The sequence below is a fragment of the Myiozetetes cayanensis genome, unplaced genomic scaffold (genome assembly GCF_022539395.1).
Source record: "Myiozetetes cayanensis isolate MyiCay16 unplaced genomic scaffold, myiCay2020 scf2-11, whole genome shotgun sequence".
Lineage (NCBI taxonomy): Eukaryota > Metazoa > Chordata > Aves > Passeriformes > Tyrannidae > Myiozetetes > Myiozetetes cayanensis.
This window is the reverse complement of record NW_026087411.1, coordinates 12,915,920-12,934,632: the sequence shown is the minus strand read 5'-3', so window position 1 is coordinate 12,934,632 and position 18,713 is coordinate 12,915,920. Positions and strand designations below refer to the sequence as shown.

At 37.0% G+C, this 18,713-nt stretch overlaps 1 protein-coding gene across 1 annotated transcript in view; it reads left to right on the top strand.

The window, feature by feature from the left end:
* USH2A (usherin) overlaps positions 1–18,713 on the top strand; it is a 378,573-nt gene that overhangs the window by 255,599 nt on the left and 104,261 nt on the right. The window contains 6 exon segments of the mRNA XM_050315138.1: positions 6,215–6,549; positions 9,737–9,859; positions 12,440–12,603; positions 14,712–14,921; positions 16,291–16,493; positions 18,281–18,393. Coding sequence (XP_050171095.1) covers positions 6,215–6,549; positions 9,737–9,859; positions 12,440–12,603; positions 14,712–14,921; positions 16,291–16,493; positions 18,281–18,393 — 1,148 coding nt within the window.

Below are 18,713 nucleotides of genomic sequence, written 5' to 3'. Positions count from 1 at the left end.
AGGAGAAAGATTTCAGCTGTCACATTTAAGGCAATATACCCTGTAGTTAGAGTTTGAAAAAGAATGTGGGGTTTTTTTATCCGTTTTCTTCCTACAGGATTAGTTATAGGCACATGTTCTGGAGATGCTTTTTTTATCTCACTTATTAGTGTTTACTGCCCTGTTAAGTTGCTTCTGATTACAGAATGTTGGATGCAGTGGTGATCACTCCATGGTCACTGAAGTCGTTGACTAACAGTGAGATGATCCTTCAGTGTTTCTCCTCTGCAGGTTACTGTGTGACTGAGAGTGAGGCTGTGATGACCCTTCTTCTCTTCCAGGTTAAAACTCTCTGTTGCTGTTTCCTTCTCCAAATACTTCAGTCTGCAGTTAGCCAAGAATATAATTTTCAGAATACAAACAACGCTAATACCTACGTTTTGTATGCTAAAGGGAGATGTAGTAACAGCTTCATGGTGGGAAAGAAAAAAAAAAGGGGTTGGAATTTGTTCACCACACTTCCAGTTTTATGCAGGTATGCCTGGTGCATTGGGGAAAATTGTTTAGGAGCGATCAATCCTTGTGTGAAGATTGCCATGTGATGCTGCTAAGGTCAGTGAGACCTTGGTTCATTTGACACATAAGTGCTGCTTCAGTGACTTAGGATATTCCAACACCCACAGGAACAACCTTAACTTGCACACTAGAGGTTTTCCACATGTTAGGACTGTGATTTCTTGCACAGCTTGCACATTTGGTACACGTTATATAGTGGGGTGAACTAATCAGGGTTTCATCAGCATCATCCCTCTGCCTTTAATGTAGTTGAAACACTCTAGTGTAGGTGTTTATAATCATAAAAAATGTCCTCTCAGTTTTCTTACTACTCAAGCTAAGTTATTCCAGAAGTTTTTGTAGTAGCAATCAGTTACTGCAAACTTGATCATGCTGTTCTGTGGTAGTCCTTGCTGACGTTGGATGTAACTCACGTGCTAACTGTATGAGCATAATTATCAGTGACCTCTGTCAGAATTTGCATTTCTGGTATGATCCTGGTTCTTGATTGAATCCCACTATAATTTCTGTAAAGACAGATAAGAACTAGGAGGAAGTTCATCTCCCAGCTGCTTTTGGGGGTCTGGGGGGTTGTCAGAGGACTCTAGTACATTGGCTGGAATCCAGAATTAGGGTAGCAGGTCTTTGTTTGGAGTTTTGCTTCTTTCTGATACATGACTTATTCTCAGATTTAGTCTTTACATCTCTAAAACTGGAATAATAATATTTGCAATTTGAGACTTACAATGTGCTTTGAGACCAACAGTGAAAAGCTCTCAGTAGTGTATTTATTACATTCTGTTTGTGGATGTTACAAGAAATAGCTAGGAGAAATGAGAATAAAATGAAGCCAAACACACTGATTTAAAAGCAAACTGTTGAAGCCAGGCCTGAACAGTAAAATAGCAATGCATGTGCCAATACCTCTCTTCACATAGCTCAGAATTAAGTTGCAGGGTTCCAACTGCTGTCAAAGAAGGAAAAAAAATTCCAAGGTTATAACTGTTTAATGGGGAGAAAATGACTAATTTCTGTCTCTTTAAATTTTGTGGTGGAGAAAATAAGGTCCTTTGATCTTTAAATGAAAGCTTCCAGAGTCATTACATTGAATCAGTTAATCTCTCCCAGTAGTTACCTTATTCTCTCTTCCTCATGGGCATCCTCTTTCATGGTCTCAGTGCTGAGCTTCAAATCAATGAACAAACTGTTACTGCTTCCAACACAGCCTGTCTAGTGAGCTTTCCCTCTTTCATGCATTGCCAGGCTCTTACCTCAAACCTTGGCACATCGAAGGGGAGAAGAGGTCCAGTAGTGCCACGTGAGTTAACCAGGCTGGTTCCATCATTTTCATTTACACTGTATGGGTCTGATCCATATGGATCTTGACAAGAGATGTTTATGAGGGATTGCTTGTCTGTCATTCCCAGGTGACACAGATAATTCTAAGCAGCTCAAGTGACACAGCAGTGTCTGGAAGTACCCTTGGTCATCCCATTATCTAGTTCAAAATATACTAACCAAAGTGATAACTAATCTACATATCTTTGTATGAGATATCCTTGCCCAGGCAAAAAAGAAGTTACCCTGTGTATGCTGCTGGCTAAATATTCTCTTGTTCGTAATGGTTTTCATTTCTCTTAGGAAAAAAAAACAAACGACATTTCCCATTGTAAGCCCCGTGAAGCATTTATGCTACTTTCAGTATGAGATATTCTATCTGCTAGTGCACAACAAGTGCTGTGAAGTAACACCTGGGAGTTTTTTCAAGTCTACCAGCTAATACACACAGTATAAAACTCAGAAGTTGAGGTTCTGGAGCAGCATCTGTTCTCTTACCATGTTATTAATCTGTTCCATTATGGGAAGGGGTTACAGTGTATGCTGAATCTATCACAAGTTGTATTAGAGTAATATTTTGGTTTTAGACATAAAAGTTAGGCATCTAAAATGAAGTATGATTAAAAAATAACTCTTCCTCTCTTCCAGGAAATAAGATTTGTGTGCTGGTTTCAGCTGGGGTAGAGTTAATTTTCTTCACAGTGGCTAGTTATGGGGCTGTGTTTTGGATTTGTGCTGAACACAGGGTTGATAGTATGGAGATATTTTTGTTATTGCTGAGCAGGACTTGCACAGAGCCAAGACCTTTTCAGCTTTTTGTACTGCCATGCTGGTGAGGAGACTGGGAGTGCCTGGGAAGTTAGGAGGAGACACAGCTGGGACAGCTGGCCCCATCTGATCAAAGAAATATTCCTGACCATATGACCTCTTGCTCAGTATATAAAACTGGGGGGGAAGAAGGAATAGGGGAAAGGTTTGGGCTGATGGCATTTGTCTTCCTGGGTCACCGTTACGTGTGATGGGGCCCTGCTCTCCTGGGGATGGCTGAACAACTGCCTGCCCATGGAAAGCAGTGAATTAATTCTTTGTTTTGCTTTGCTGGTGTGCATGGCTTTTGCTTTCCATATAACTCTCTTTCTCTCAACCCACGAGTTTTCTAGCTTTTACCCTTGCTATTCTCTCCCTGATCCTACTGGTGGGGGAGTGAATGAGTGGCTGAGTGGGACTCGGCCACTGGCTGAGGTTAAACCACAACAGATTTGGTACAAGGTTAACGTTTTTAAACAGTTTTCTCTTCTGAGGGAGTATTACTAGGAATTTTCCAAAGTATCTGGCATACAGTTCTTGTATTAGAAGCTGCCTTGCATTAAGCAACCAGTAAGAAGGCTTTTTTCACCAATAATGACAGATTTTCTTTATTAATATTCCTAAAATGACTGCAAATATATTATCTTCACTGAGGCAGAATTTTAGGATAGGTGTTACACCTCAAATAACATTACATAATTGTGGTTGCAGATGTGGGTGTTTTGCTATGATGTGTGAGACCTTAAAGTCATCTGTGCTTCTTCCAGCAACTTCAAAGAGATGTCTGTGAAACTAAAAGTGAATTATGCTCATTCTCCTCTTTCTGTGACATAGACAGTGCATCCAGTGTGTGCACTATGGTAGCAACAAAAAGCACTGGGGTTGGAAAAAATCTCACCTGAAGTTTATTGACCTAAATGCTTTCTCCCTTGTCACGGTTTAACCCCATCCAGCAACCAACCCTCACACAGGCACTTGCTCCCTCCCTATACAATGGGATGGGGAAGAGAATTGGAAGAGTAAAGGTGAGAAAACTTGTGGGCTGGGATAAAACCAGTTTAACAGGTAAAGCAAAAGCTGTGTGCACAACCAAATCAAAACAAGGAAATCACTCATGACTTCCTACGGGCAGGCAGATATCCAGCTCTCTCCAAGAAAGCAGGGCTCCATCACATGTAACGGTGACTCCAGAAGACAAATGCCATTACTCTGAACATACCCCCTTCTCTCTTCTCCCCCTGGCTTTATATACTGAGCATGATACCATGTGGTATGGGAGATCCCTTTCATCATCTGGGGTGAGCTGTCCCAGCTAGGTCCCCTCTCAGCTCTTTGTGCATCCCCAGCAGGCAGCTCAGGGAGGTGTCCAGTTGAGTTTTTATATCAAATTCTCTGTCCTTGAATGTCCAAGGATTGTACAGCCTGTGTGTGCACCCTGTTGCAATTTCTGATTATGTATCTCTTACTTTTCTTTGTGTTTACTTCCTTTGTTTCTAGTTGTGTCCTTTGCCTCTTGCTCCATTACTGGGATGACAGACAGAAAAGGCCTTGATGCTTTGTAAGCACTGCTCAGCAATGATAAAAACATCCCTTTGTTATTAACACTGTTTTCAGCAAAACAAAGCCAAAACAGGCTTGCAATAGCTACTCTGAAGATAGCTCTTCCAAGCCAAACTCAGTACAGAGGTGTACTTGAAGACCTTTTCTGTTGTCTGTGCTAATCATCCATTCTGTTCCATTTCCTAGGCTTATGACTAGATCACATGAACTACTTCAAAATGAGAGTTTTGCTCAATGTCTATCAAAATGGTACAGAATTAGTACCTACCTTCTGTGAAATTTTGCATTGCTTTATAAATAGTATGCTCTTTATTTGTTTGATCATGATTTGGGGCCAGAAGTAACAGAAATCTGAATAGAGCATTTGATAATTAGCCAGAGCTAAGCCTTTCCTATGTGGGCACCAATAATCTTGATTTTCCTGTCTTTACTCAAGATCACCCTTTTTCTAATTCTCTGTTTAATAGTATTCCAGATTCTGTTATCAAAATCCTTCAGCTTTCTCCAGCACTTTGCTGCCAGGTTTCTTACAAGTCTCATGGCCCAAGAGGTCCTTCTGTACCTAAAATATAACATTTTGTAATCCCCAAGGGTTTTTAAAAAAGTCATTTCATAAATCAAGCTTCTCTGTTTCCATGGCTGTGTGTAATTGTGCATATACATTTTAAAAGATGCTTATTTTGGAGACTGGAGAGAATTAAGGAAAAAAATTCAAATTAACGGATACTGAAGTATCTTGGTATTACTATTTAACAACACTTCAATATTGACTTTCTTCATTTTGTTCTATGCAAACCTAGGTTTTGTGCATATCAGTGCATATCTCAGTTTTCTCCAATTCTGTATTCTTTGCTATGTTGGATTCAATCCTTAATTATCCCGTGCCTGGGAGGAAGAGAGACAACAATTGTTATAGTTTAGTGGGTAAACAGCAAGGAAAACAGCCCCAGAGCAATGCAAAGCTGGTATGGTTCCTGCACTGGGACTTCTAGGGAAAGAAGGATGAATAGATGCTTTTACACTACCTTTATGAAAATTTAAGATTCTTAATACGATTACAGGCCGTTATTGTGTCTCTATTGTGGTATCATGGCAGAAAGCCTTAAAAAAGAATTTAAAACAATCTTGTGCTTTATAGTGCAATGATTTGAGTGATTCCTCAGTGGAGCTGGTAAGAATAAAGAATAAATATTATATAAAAATATGTTTAAAAGGAAAAAAAGAAAGAAAAACTTAAGAAAGGCCCTTATAACCTCATTTTAGTAAAAGTAAAACCACAGAAAGAGCAGCAGTATACGTATATATACATATATCTATGTGTGTGTGTATGTATGTGTAAATATGTAAGAACCATTAATTCTATATGCCATTTCCAATCTTTTTATGATAAAGTTTTCTCAGTATAATTTTATAGTTTTTAAAATGGAAAATTTACCTGTTCTTTGTCTGATACTTACCAGTGTAATTTGTTAATGAAGAATAAAAGGGAAAACAGATTTCCTCATATAAAAAGTGCAGGAAAATCTGTTTTCCTGTAGAAGCTAATGCAGTTATATATTTCTGAAAATTGTGCAAACACAAAGTAAGGTTTGGTTTTACTCTGCCACTAATAGATGAGCTCACCAGGTAATACACCATAAGAAAGTAAGTGACAGTGATACCTCTAATAATTAGTGTACTTTTGTAATGCATCTGAACCTGTCATGGAGTTTTGAGTGACATGGAGCATTCACTGGAGCTGTCACATGGAGCATTTACTGGTGAGGCAAAATAGTAGATTTTTCAATGACTACAACTGTTACTATGAACTTCACTAAAATTAAGGAGATTAGCTTTCTAACTCATGTGCATTTAAAAGTAAAAGTCTGTTTTGATGAAGAAGGAAAAGAACATCTTCAAATCCCACTTGTGTCCATCTGTAGCATGTTGTATTTCTGAAATCTGTTAATTCTTTTTTTTTCCCCTCCTCCTTCAGGTTTCATGGAAACCGCCTCTGATACAGAACGGAGAAATCCTTAATTATGAGATTCGCATGCCTGATCCACGAATTGTCATTACTGGGAACCCTTCCTCAAGGTTAAGTCATTTGGTGACTAATCTTATACCCTATACAAACTACTCTGTCACTGTGATAGCTTGTACTGGAGGTGATGGCTTTCTAGGAGGCTGCACGGAGAGTTTGCCTACAAGAGTGACGACCCCTTCGACCATTCCTCAGAGCGTTAGTCCGTTGTCTGTGACTCCGATCAGTGAGTCCTTCATAGCCATTTCTTGGCAACCACCACTAAGGCCAAATGGTCCTTATCTGAGGTAAGCTGCAGCTGAGATAGCAGTTGTCTTCTCCATACTTAAATCTAACTCAGAAAATTCTGAGTGATGCAGGCTTTATGTTGTGATCCCTTAATTTCTGACTTTTTGAAGTTTCTCTTTAGGGCTCAGTAAAGAGCCAGGATTATTAAAGTAAATGTGTTGTCTGTGCTGGAAAGCTCTGTGTCTTTCAGATCGATGCAGTTTGAAAAGTCAGAAGTAGTAAGCACCAGATATTTGCAAAGTCATAACTAATTTGGTCTGCAGCATCAGCCACTTTTTGGTGATGAGTTCAGGCAACAAGTCTCACTGACAAAATGATGAGAAAAAGATGACATCTCTGTAAATATGAGTAACTAACACATCCAATATTCTCAATACTCTTTGTGGGTTAGTCCGCATTAAAAGAAAGTGATCATTTGGAAGCGTGATGACATAAAATAATCTTCAAAACTTAAATGATGAATAAGTTATAAATGAGAAACATGGAGGTTAAAATGCTAGAGTTTAGGGTGCATAGCCAAAATAGGAAATGCAAATAAGTGCTGGATATAGCAGGCTGGATTTCACTACAGGAACCAAAGAAAGGAATCTCTTCTGAGATTTTTCTGGAATGCTGGAATGGGGATCTTGATTTAAATGTTGATTACTGAGTAAGTGTGTGTAGATATACATTTTAAAAAATATGGATTTGAGTGCGTAAAGGTTTATAAAGACAAATATATCTTTATATATACACAATAAAAAATGTCAAATCTTTCCTTCTAGTGCTTTAACGTATCATGAAACACTGTGCATGGAATTATAGCTCTCTCCATATGTTCTGGTTACTAGCTCTCTTCTAGGTGCACTGATGGGTTCAATAATTATCATGTAATGCCATTTCAGTTGCGTATGTTATTACAGCACAGTAGCTTGACTTTTTCTTCAGGCTTAATTAGAGCACAGTACAACTGAATGAAATGATGATTGTTCTACAGTAAAATTTTAAGTTTCAGAAAAGCAGTCCCTGTTATTCTGGGGTTAACAACATGACCGTTTTACCATAGATTATTCAAGTAAATCAGCACGACCTACATCTGCAGATTTCATTTCTTTCATGGTGTGCCATGCTGCCCTCAACAAGAACAACCACTGAAGCAGCTGCTCTGTACAGCATGATGGAACAAGAAGTCTGCAGCAAGCAGAGCAGCAGCAGCAGCTGCCAGTGGGGGTGATTTACACATGATCGGCACTCAGCGTTCAAAAAGATTTGATGTTTTTCATGATTCTTCTATGAAATATATTGGACAGAATATGCCAGGATTGTTTCCTATAAAACTGTAATGATCTGTCTTTGGGTTGAAACTGATGAACCACTCATGTGAGAGTTGTTCTTGTTATAAAGTCATCTGATTTTTTTTGACAGAGTTTGAGTTTAATTAGTTTTTACTGTTTAATTTCTGAAGTTATAATCCCAATTTCTGCAGTAATTCAGTTTGGCATCACTAAGTGGCACAATGCTTCCTTGTACCTGTTGAGGATTATTCCCTAAACTCAAGGCCGAAATTTGTTGGAAGTTGTGCACGTACATCCTACCTGCCATGGAGCACAGGAAACCTCAGATCGCTTGTAAAAGACGATCTCAGTTGATTTCGGGTTTTGAAGCAATACAAGATCACTGCATGCAGTACCTGTTAAATACCTCTTAATTCAGGGTTTCAAATCTGGAATGGTATTCTCTAATATTTCCTCATCAAACTGGAGATGATTTTAACATTAAAAAGTGTCAGATTACATATGAAACCATTGATCAGTGTGATCATTGCAGCAGACTGCTGACCCACACTGTGGTATTCTGCAGAATAGTTAAACAGGGAAACATTTTCACAAATAAACACTTGAAATGACAACCTTTAAGATCTGCCTCAGTATCCAGATACTTTTGTCTGGAATTTAACAGTAGCACCTTTCCAAAATGGGGACAGGGACAGGATGTAGCACAGCAGTTCAAGCACTTTAGAGAATCAAATTGTGTATTTAAGTGAATACGTATATGCATATGACCCTAATTTACTGGGCATGAGTGGAAACACTGTTGTAACTATAGTTTGATTAAAACTGCAGCTTACCACTGAAAGCAAATCCAGACTGGTTCTATAAATGGTAGGAAGGGTACAAACATGTGGTGCCTTACAAATAAAACACCACTATCAAATGGAACAAAAAAAAATAAAATGTCCTTTGAAATGCAGTAAAGAATAAGAATCTTAAAAATTTTTAACAAATATATCTGATTTTGTTTCCTTTAGAGTATAGTTTCCTATGTAATTTGCTAGAATGATTAGGAGATACAAACTATAATACTATCTATCCCCTTTAGTTTGTATAGACATTAAGTGGTTTAATTTTTGTTAAATTCCATAAAGGTTTTGTGTAAAAGATGATGAAGAGTGTGTGATGCAGCCTTGGTGAAAAGCATGTTTCCCAAATCAGGCAGTCTCATGGCTGACCCTATGAAAGATGGGCTTTGGCTGACCTGCTGTTTGGAACAGAGACAGGAATACAGCTTCAGATAGCAATTCAAACCAGGATGAAATAGTTTGGTCTTTCAGGGTTCTTTCTCACATCACGGAAATGTCTACCCAAATACAAAGGTGCCTTGCTAAGGCCTACGGATGGATTGAACAGTTAACTCATTCTGTGCCTGTTTTCACCCATAATTTACGCTGTGGTTATTTGCAAAAAGACATTAAATACAAAGGCACACTTAAGTTACAACTACTAGTAAAATAGTAATTGCAATGCTATATGTTTCAGTGCATCTGCAAGCAAGAGGCCTTATCATTTCATATTCTGGAATAAACTGTGAATATCATGCAAGTCTGCATAAGATACTGTTATGGGGCTGCTTGGACTTGATCTTCGTAACATTTCCACAAAGATTAAAATCTGTAAATCATTTAATAAACTAATTTTTTTTTCAAATGGAACTACTTCATTTTCCATTTTCAAAGTAGGGTTTGGGGTTTTTTTAAGTAATTGAATGTTTTAAATCATGAAACATTAAAAAGAATGTTTATCTCAGAAAGTTTACAGCTGTAAAAACAAAATAATGTGTTCCTTTAAAAAAAAATGTTTGGGTTTTTTTTTTTTTGTGTAATAACATTAGTTGAGATAATCCTGGTGTTCTGCTTGTCTTTTGTGTTAGATATGAGCTCCTGAGACGTAAAATCCAGCAACCACTTGCATCAAATCCCCCTGAAGATTTAAATCTGTGGCACAATATTTACTCAGGAACTCAGTGGTTTTATGAAGATAAGGGTCTTAGCAGGTGAGATTACAAAAACTATAAAAACAAATGCTGGCATTTTGTATAGTGTATGTTTAATAGTTCAAAGTATTTCTAGTGTCTTTATGTAGTGAACATATTAATTATGTAATGAAATATTTTTTGTCATCATCTTTGGTATTAATCATTCTAATATGCAGGGACTTATTATTAGTTTGTCAATCTTGACTCATATATTGTTTTGCTCTGAAAAACAAATGAAAATAAAAATCTTGTGAAATTTTAGCATTGATATGCTCATGCAATCAAACCGTTTAGATTTATGTGTGCATACACTCTAGATTTGTGTGATGGCAAAGTCAGAGCACAGGCAGAATGCATGTTTGAGAAGTCCTAGATGGGAGACATTTGAAACTTGGTTTCAGCAATGTTTTTTTTTTACCTGGCTTTGTTGTGTTAACTTCATCTCGGTTAAATGTGGAGTATTGAGAGTGGAGAGATGGAGTGTTCTGTTCCTCAGTATGTAGCAGTGCTTACTGTGTGGAGTAAAGCAAGACATTTGCTCCTGACCAGACTTAGTTTCCGCATCTCGAAGTCAAGGCTGCTGTTCTTTAAGGGAAGCAAACAAACACATCAAGAAATTGTAATGGAAGATTAAATATGAATTGTAGGTTGGGTTTTTCATAGGTGAAGTCTTGGGAAAACCCTCATGGATGGTTTCAGGATGAGTATTCTCTGTGTTTGTGCACTGGTGTGCTTTGAGAACTGTATGTCTTTGGCCCTCAAATATCTGAACTTGCCTCTTCTCACTTCTGTAAAAATTGTCTGAGTGTCCCTCCTGAGCACAATGTGAACCAGGAGAATGTGACCTCTGCTCCTGTCTTTTGTATAGACTGAACCAAGCCAAGGGCCACTGCCTCTGGCTTGCCATTGCCTACTTGCTGAAAGTCACTTCTCATTTCCATCTGTTGCAATAACTGATCATGGAGCTGTTCTTGTATCAATCCTGCCAAAGTGTTCATTTCTTTCTTTCAACCATGTTTGTAATTCTACACAACAGTTTCCTTTGGTTTTAGTTTAGTTCATTTCAGTGGCGTAGGCGTGTGCAATTGTTATTGTTACCAGTTCAGAGGGGGCAATACATTCTGACAGGGTCCAAGTGACCAGTAATTAGGCCCAATGACATTTTGGGTTGAATGAGCTATGGCCAGAAAAGTGTGCCTAGCCCTTGGACACACCTGAACACTTCTTTTGGGGAGGATTCTGCAACCTGCAGCTATATATTTGCAGTCAGCACCTCAGGATGAGTTTGTGGCCAGAGGAAAGATGCTGTAGAGAGGATCAAGCCTGATTTTTCACTGAAAGAAAATTCATATATTGGCATCTATTTTTCATTTGTGTCATACTCTGAGCATGTTTCAGAATTACTGGTTTTTGGCTTTCTTTTTCAGATGGCTTCTTAATTTCTATTAAGCTACAACAAACTTCTTTTGTTTTCATTGTTGAAAATATGGATCCAAAAATGAATCTCAGATTCTCATCATTAAATGGCAAGACTAGATTACTTTCATTTTTTATTGTATGTGTGTGCTACAGTGTCCAAGAAAATAATACACTTGCAAAGAGAGTTGCAAAGAGGGAAATAAGATGTGTTATATATATTGTCACTGTTCCTCAATGCTTATAGTTACAGGTGGAGCCAGTGAGTTCCCATTAATTTGCTTTCTCCTCAGTGGGAGTATTAAAGCTCAGCTCTTTTGAAAATTGCAGTGTTTAGTAAAGTGTCTAAAAAAATAAATATAAAAAAGTAAAATTAATTAAATATACACTGTGGGTGACTTTTTGTCCTAACACCTTGAAATGTTAGGCATTATATGTATGTACCTTTATTGCATTTGTAGACATTTATCCCAATGTGTTGCAGCTTCAGTGGAAATTTGAAGATGATCCTGAGTTTCTGTTCTTCTGCAGTTTTCTGTTAGGCTTTTTATGAGGAAATTAAATTTGAGATTATGAAATCCCACTTAAAATACATTAATATGCCTTTGATATAATGATGAAGTGACAGTCACTTACTTGGTTTACTAAATACACATGTAGGATTTGATAAATCTGTGTAAGAGGAATATACACAGTTCTGAAGAAATTACTTTATTAAATAAAGTTTGAACTCCTAGGAGCTTTTTTTTGGGTGCTTTTGTAGTAGAAGAGTCCTGACTGTGTGGTGAATCTCTTTTACAAATGAGGCTCTGCAAGTTAAAATCTATGGGTTTCCCAAAAGAGGAAAAAAGCCTCATTTGATTAAATTCTGATCCAAATTTTGGCAGGTTGCCACTGCTGTAATTACATATTGAATTGAGCTATAATCTCTCAACACCTCAGAAGCTACAACTATGAAGAAGTGAAATAATGTGTTTTATTTTTGTTACTGTGTTAATTGTGCTGACTGATTTGCAAAAATAGATGCCTCTTATAAAGTCTTCATTGGTACACATCATGCTGCTGAATTTTGTTACAGGAGCAGAACTAACCATGAAACTTTGGCACAGGCAGAAGGTTTACAGCAAATATGTTCTATGTCTGCATTTTTCATTCCATTTAATTATTTTTAAAATGTCTTAGGTACACAACATATGAGTACAAGCTCATAGTGCACAATGAGGTAGGATATACACCAAGTGAAGAAGTGGCAGCTACTACATTAGCAGGATTACCAGAGAAAGGAAGTGTCCTCATTGCACGTGCTGTTAATCATACTGCTGTAGAAGTCGAATGGTCAAAACCAAGTAAGTGTGCTTAGTATTTATTCCAGTAACTAGATGTTAACCTGCCATCACTTACATTGGTCTACCTTGCTCTCATAGGAAACACAGTCCTTGTCTTGATTTATAATATTCCTAAATGTCCTTGAAAGGAGAGAAAAGAAATGGGAGTGGGGGGAGGAAGTGCACATTTTGCTATTTCTCAGTCGTGTTCGTATTTATTATATGCCCTTTCGGTAGAATGAGAATAGCGGAAGTGAAGAAATAGTTAATGCAAACTCATGAGACATCTATAAAGCAGTACTACACAAAAATCTTGTAGTCTTTGTGGTCTGTTTCATCTCTTTGTATAAAAATTTACATATACATTCCTTCACGATGTGAGGATCCCCTTTGTCTTTCTTTTTGCTCTGCTTCTTAAAATGAATTTAGCCAATTTCTCTAGTTGGTTTGCTAATACAACGGTAGGGAATTTCTTCATGGCTTACATGCAAATGATTTTGTAAGGACTGGGTGCTGAATTGCAACAAATGTAGTCTCTTTATTTTATAATTGCATGCCTGAAGTAAGCAATGCTTATAAAAACTGACAAATGTAATAGATCTGAAGCAGCTCACTGAAGTTTCATTACCTTAGTAATCTAAACCCCTGACCTTCTAGATGTAGGTAATGCAATCTGGTTTTATTTTCATTCATACCTTAGAAATTTCCTCCATATATGTTTGTAAATGCAGAAGTTTAGCACCAAGACAAGACCATTCACTATTTGAAAACCTTATCATATTTTATGACTTCTTATGTTGCAATAAGTTTATTAACTATCTGTATATCCATGTTTCATTTTTTTCATAATATTAGTTTTCAAATTATATTTATGTTTCTTTGGGAACTTGGGAGCCCTTAGCATAAGTTACCCTTATATCTTTTTTTCTTCCCTACTGGCGGTTTCTGAGTTCTAAGGATTTAAAACTTGTATCTGTACCACTTAAAAATAACATGTCATTCTTGATTAAGAATTTCAGTGACAAAACCATATACTATTGAATCTGGAAATATGCTTTTGGTTTTTATCAATGCTGTTTCCCAGTGAGCTGAGTCCTGTTCAGCAGTACAGTGTGTCATCTAAAACAGTATGTGGTAGTTCTTAAAGTTTTTGTCATAATTATTCTTTTCATCTCGATGCTTACTGGAAAAGCAGTTACATTTTGATCAGATCTGGACTTAAACTGTTTGACAAAGGACAGATAAGGTAACAGATGACATCTCAGTTGCTAAAATGGAGAAGACTTGCCTGTATTCCTTGCTTATACATCAGCTCAGATCAGTGAATGTCCTTCCCTGTGTAGCCAGAAAATTACACTGTTTTTTTCTTCCTTTCTCTGAGGAATTTAGTGCTGGGTAAAACACATTTTAGGAAGAAATGTGAGCTTTTTTGTTGGTTTGTTTTTTTTTCTTCTGTATATATAATGCTTCTGAGCGTATCACAGCTTTACATGTAGATGATCTGATCATGCTTGTTCTAAAATTATAACACAGCTTTTAATTTTCACTGTGGCCAAAAGGCCATCTGTGTAAAGGTGAATATCACTAGAATTTAAGGCATAGGCACTGGTCCTTTATTCATGGCTCAGGGATTAACACAGGAGTGGAATGGGGTGGGGGAGTGTTGTTTGAAGAGAAGGGGCAAAAAGGGAACAGATCTTTGGGGTTTCCATCTTACATGAGTTCCATGGAGCAATCTGATTTGCTCTCTTCACTTGGTCTGGGTGAAAGGCATCCTCTTGCAATAGCAAGCTGCAAGGCCTGCACACCACTGTGTGCATTGGGTTTCACCTATTAATTTGTTTACTTCACAGATTCCATTGTCATCATGGGGATGTCTAGAGAAAGAAAACTTTGTGTTGGATAGGATGATGGGCTGTTAACAATTTTGACAAGTTAGGAAGAGCAGTTTGCATCACTGCTTACAAGGTTTAAATATAAGGAACTTGATGGAATCTTTCTTTTGTTTTTAAATAAAAGAGTCTGCATAAAATTTGTTTTACTCTTCACAATAGATGTTGTTGATTAAGAAACTTGCTGACTGAATGTTTCCCAGTTGACATCCCAATGTTTTTTCTTTCTTTTCCTAGCACTACAGGATTTGCAAGGAGATGTTGTGTATTATACCCTCTTCTTGAATTCTACTGATGAGAGAAGATCTCTAAGGATCCAGGCTGATGTAAACTCTATGGTCATAGGTGATTTGCAGCCCAACACAGAGTATCAGATATTTTCTCAAGTTTTTAATGGAGTCCACAGCATCAACAGTGAAGTTGTGCATGTGACTACCTCAGATGGAGGTTGGTTAGCAGGGAATGCAGCTTGGCTTAAAATCTGAGAATGAAATTGATTGATTTTTGTTAGGGTTGAGATCAGTCATCCTTCCATTATAAAATTTCCGGTATAAAGGGAAAAAGGTCTAAAACGCTAAAATGCTTAAGTGCTGGTTGTCATCATGTGGTAGATCAATAAATGGTCCCACTGAGACAGAAGGAAAAGCTCTAATAGCAGATATTAACCCAGTTTGTTCTCATCTTCTCCTGCATATTCCTATATGTGTGCACTAAGTTTGGAACTGAGTTCATATCAATAAATGGTGGAATTTAGAAACAATTAATGGAGTTTTTAAAAGATTTGCTCTGTGAAGCAACATGATTTTGACATGACAGTCATGCACAGAGCTTTTCCTGAGTCACTAGAAACTCTAGGTATAAGTTCAGCCTCTAAGAAAATTCTTTGAGTCACTTCTATGCCAGTGGGCAAGTGCAGGGCTGGAGGTAGAGGTTGAGGATAAAATAATAATAAAGAAATTGTGCATCTGAAATGTGTTTAGAATGGTCTTTCTAATCTTTTTGCTTTATAAAGTCTCATTATAAACATTATAATATCATTACCTCAGAAGCAAGTGTTCCAGGTCATTAGCAAAGCACTTTAAGGGAGGATTCCATTTCCTTTCTCATGCCAAAGGTCAGCACCTTTTGTTTATAAAATAGAATTGATCATAAGGGCAATTTTTCAACTGGTAAAGATGGGTTCTTATGATAAAAATATGACTTTGCGTGGTTATTTCTGACATGCTTAGATAATTATGTAATTTAACGCTAAGGAAGGTGTTGGTTTTTGTCTTTTTTTTTTTTTTAAATAAGTGTTAGATTTCATCATTACCTATAGTAATCAACATTCAAAACCATTTACATAATGACAATATTGCATATTGCTTCATATTGCTTCAGCTATAATGCTGATAATGTCATGTTCCACCAGACATAAGGTATTTTGGTCTCAGTTTTTTATTTAAAATTCTCTATTTCTCTCTCTCTCTTTTTTTTATTTTTTGGAAGAATTGGGATTGTGGAGACATAAAAATAATATTTGCATGTTGGCAGTGCAGATGGGTGAATAATTTATCATCATATCTCACTGGCCACATACTACTGATGATTGACACTATGCTGCTGGTATAAAGCATTTTACCATCAGCTCTCATGATTTCTAACTGAGAGTATAATAAGCCAATTTACAGAAGACTACAGACTGTGATAACTTCATCAGAGGAAAGCAGATAAGCAGTGAACCCTTTGCTAAACCTAAATACTAATCTGCATTTGGTTAAACAAGTGCTTTTGCAGAGACAGCTGGAGTTTATTCAGTTTCTTCCTTTATTTCTAGAGCCTCAGGGCATGTTCCCTCCAGAGGTTGTCATCATCAACAGTACAGCTGTACGTGTCATCTGGACATCGCCTTCAAACCCGAATGGTGTTGTCACAGGGTACTCTGTCTATGTAAATAATAAGCAGTACAAGACTGGAATGAACGAGCCGGGATCCTTTCTTTTAGCAGATTTGTCTCCATTCACCGTGTATGATATACAGGTTAGAATATGTTTTCTGAGTTGTGTAATACACTTCAATTTTACTTAAAGTATTTGGATTTCCAAGCAGATTATTGTTTCATGAATTTCTTTACATACATGGACATGTGTTTGCACTGATCTTTGTTTACATATACATACAAGGCATAAATTTATTTTCAGCATATTTTGTCGGCGTACACTTTTCATAACACAAATTTCCATTATTTTTTTTTCAAACCATCAAAACTCCATTTACTTTCCCCAAATGCTCTGTGCTTCAACGTTAGCAAAGCTCCAAAATATATTACAAAGAGACAAAGATTCTACTCCTACTCTTTAAAGGAAAACTGCAATTGTTTTAGAAACATCAGGCGTGCATAATATATCTGTACAGCGAAATAATGATGTTGCATTTGACATCCTTTTATCACTTCTTTTCTTTATCCTTCTGAGGAGGAAGCAGAGCTGATCTCTGAAATCATCGTAGTACTTTTTATGCTGGTAATTTTACGTGGCTTTTCTCTTTCTCTGTCTTTACCTCTGTAGCCACATGTCTACTGAAAAGCAAAACATTGTGTGCAGGAACATAATACAAAAGAAGAAATAATATCTTTCTATCCTGAAGTTCTATTAATATGTTCAAGAAATGCAGTTTGGTTCTTAATTGTAACTATTCCTGTCTATTTCATTAAGGTTTGGTTTATTATGTATGAGACGAACTTAGTAGTACCATGTATACTTCATTCTGAAAATTTGCATCCAGTTACTACCTGCCATAAATAAACATCACAGGCAGGCATACCATAACAGATTTCCATGTTCCAGCCCCTCTGAAGCAGCAAACCTCCACCCATGAATACACATATGACTTTCTGAATGCCACTTGGAAACACATTTGTCTTTTCTCAATAACAATGCAAATTCAGTGTACTGCCTCACTTACAGACCCTCTATATTAATTTACCATGGCCACCTTGTATTGCTGGAGATGTTAATTATTCTTCTCTTCTGCTTTGCTAGTATTTATGCTGGACTTATATTTGCATCAGTGTGAATAGGCAAAACCAACATAAGATGCCTTTTTTTTTTTTTGGTTATGATTCTTACTTTTCTTTTTCAGAAAACAATATTTTCTGGGATTCATGTGCATCTCACTGGTGATCTTACTGTATTATCTTTCATTTTCATGCTTTTTTTATTTTGAGTAACTTCCCTGTTGACAATAAAGAAACAGTGTTACGATCTTTCACTACCTATTTCACCTTGCCTTTGCTTCGTTTAATCCCAAGAATTAGAGTAATAAGTTTATATTTCTGTGGCATTTTTTCCTAACAAATTTTATGATTCCTATTGGCATTTTTCAGTTTTAATTTCCAGAACAGACATGAAGGAGTAGAAAATACTAAGGAAAAAATTATTCTTATTTTTATGTCAGGTGAGAGTAGAAAACTTACTCAAGGCCCTAAATCAAAGTACAGTTTTTTCAGTGTTGTGTACCAGGGTCTGCATATACATGCAGAAAAACAATTTCACTGCAACTCTGTTGGTGATAATTTAATAGAAAACAATAATTAGTGTCAAAGGGCTGCATGTACCCTTCTTTTGAAAATGGTATGGGGAAATGTGATACAGGGCAATATATCTCTGGTAGATATACTTATCTCAAAGCTGCGGTATTTTCCTGGCTGTATGGAATCTGTTAAATAGAAAAGAATTATATCTTGGGTGAAAAGAAAGTCTAAACAAGTAGTGGAGTTGAAAAATTTCTGCAGCTGAGTATGTGAAACTCATGTTGTTCTTCATCAGATTGAAGCCTGCACGGTGTACGCCTGTGTGAGAAGCAATGGGACCCAGATTACAACTGTGGAAGATGAACCAAAGCAGCTGTCAGCACCCATTATTCACGTAATTGGCTCAAGGTACTATGCTATAGGTGGCTTTCACATATCAAGGAGATTTGTTGCTGGAATGGGGACCAGAATGTAAAGTTGTCTTTTCAAAATTGAAAAAGGTGCATAAAAGAATTTATTATACACTTTGAAAGCGTTTTTACAGGTGGTTATTTTCGGTCTTGAAGTTTTTTTGCCAAAAGAGCAATTGAAGAAGTCTCACCCTTGGTTGGTTGTACATACCCATTTGGGTATCACTGTGCTGTGATAATAAATAAGGCATAAGTGGAAATAGTTAAGAGAAGAAGCGTAGCGGAATGAAAATTATCACATTTTGCTGTCAGTTAAGA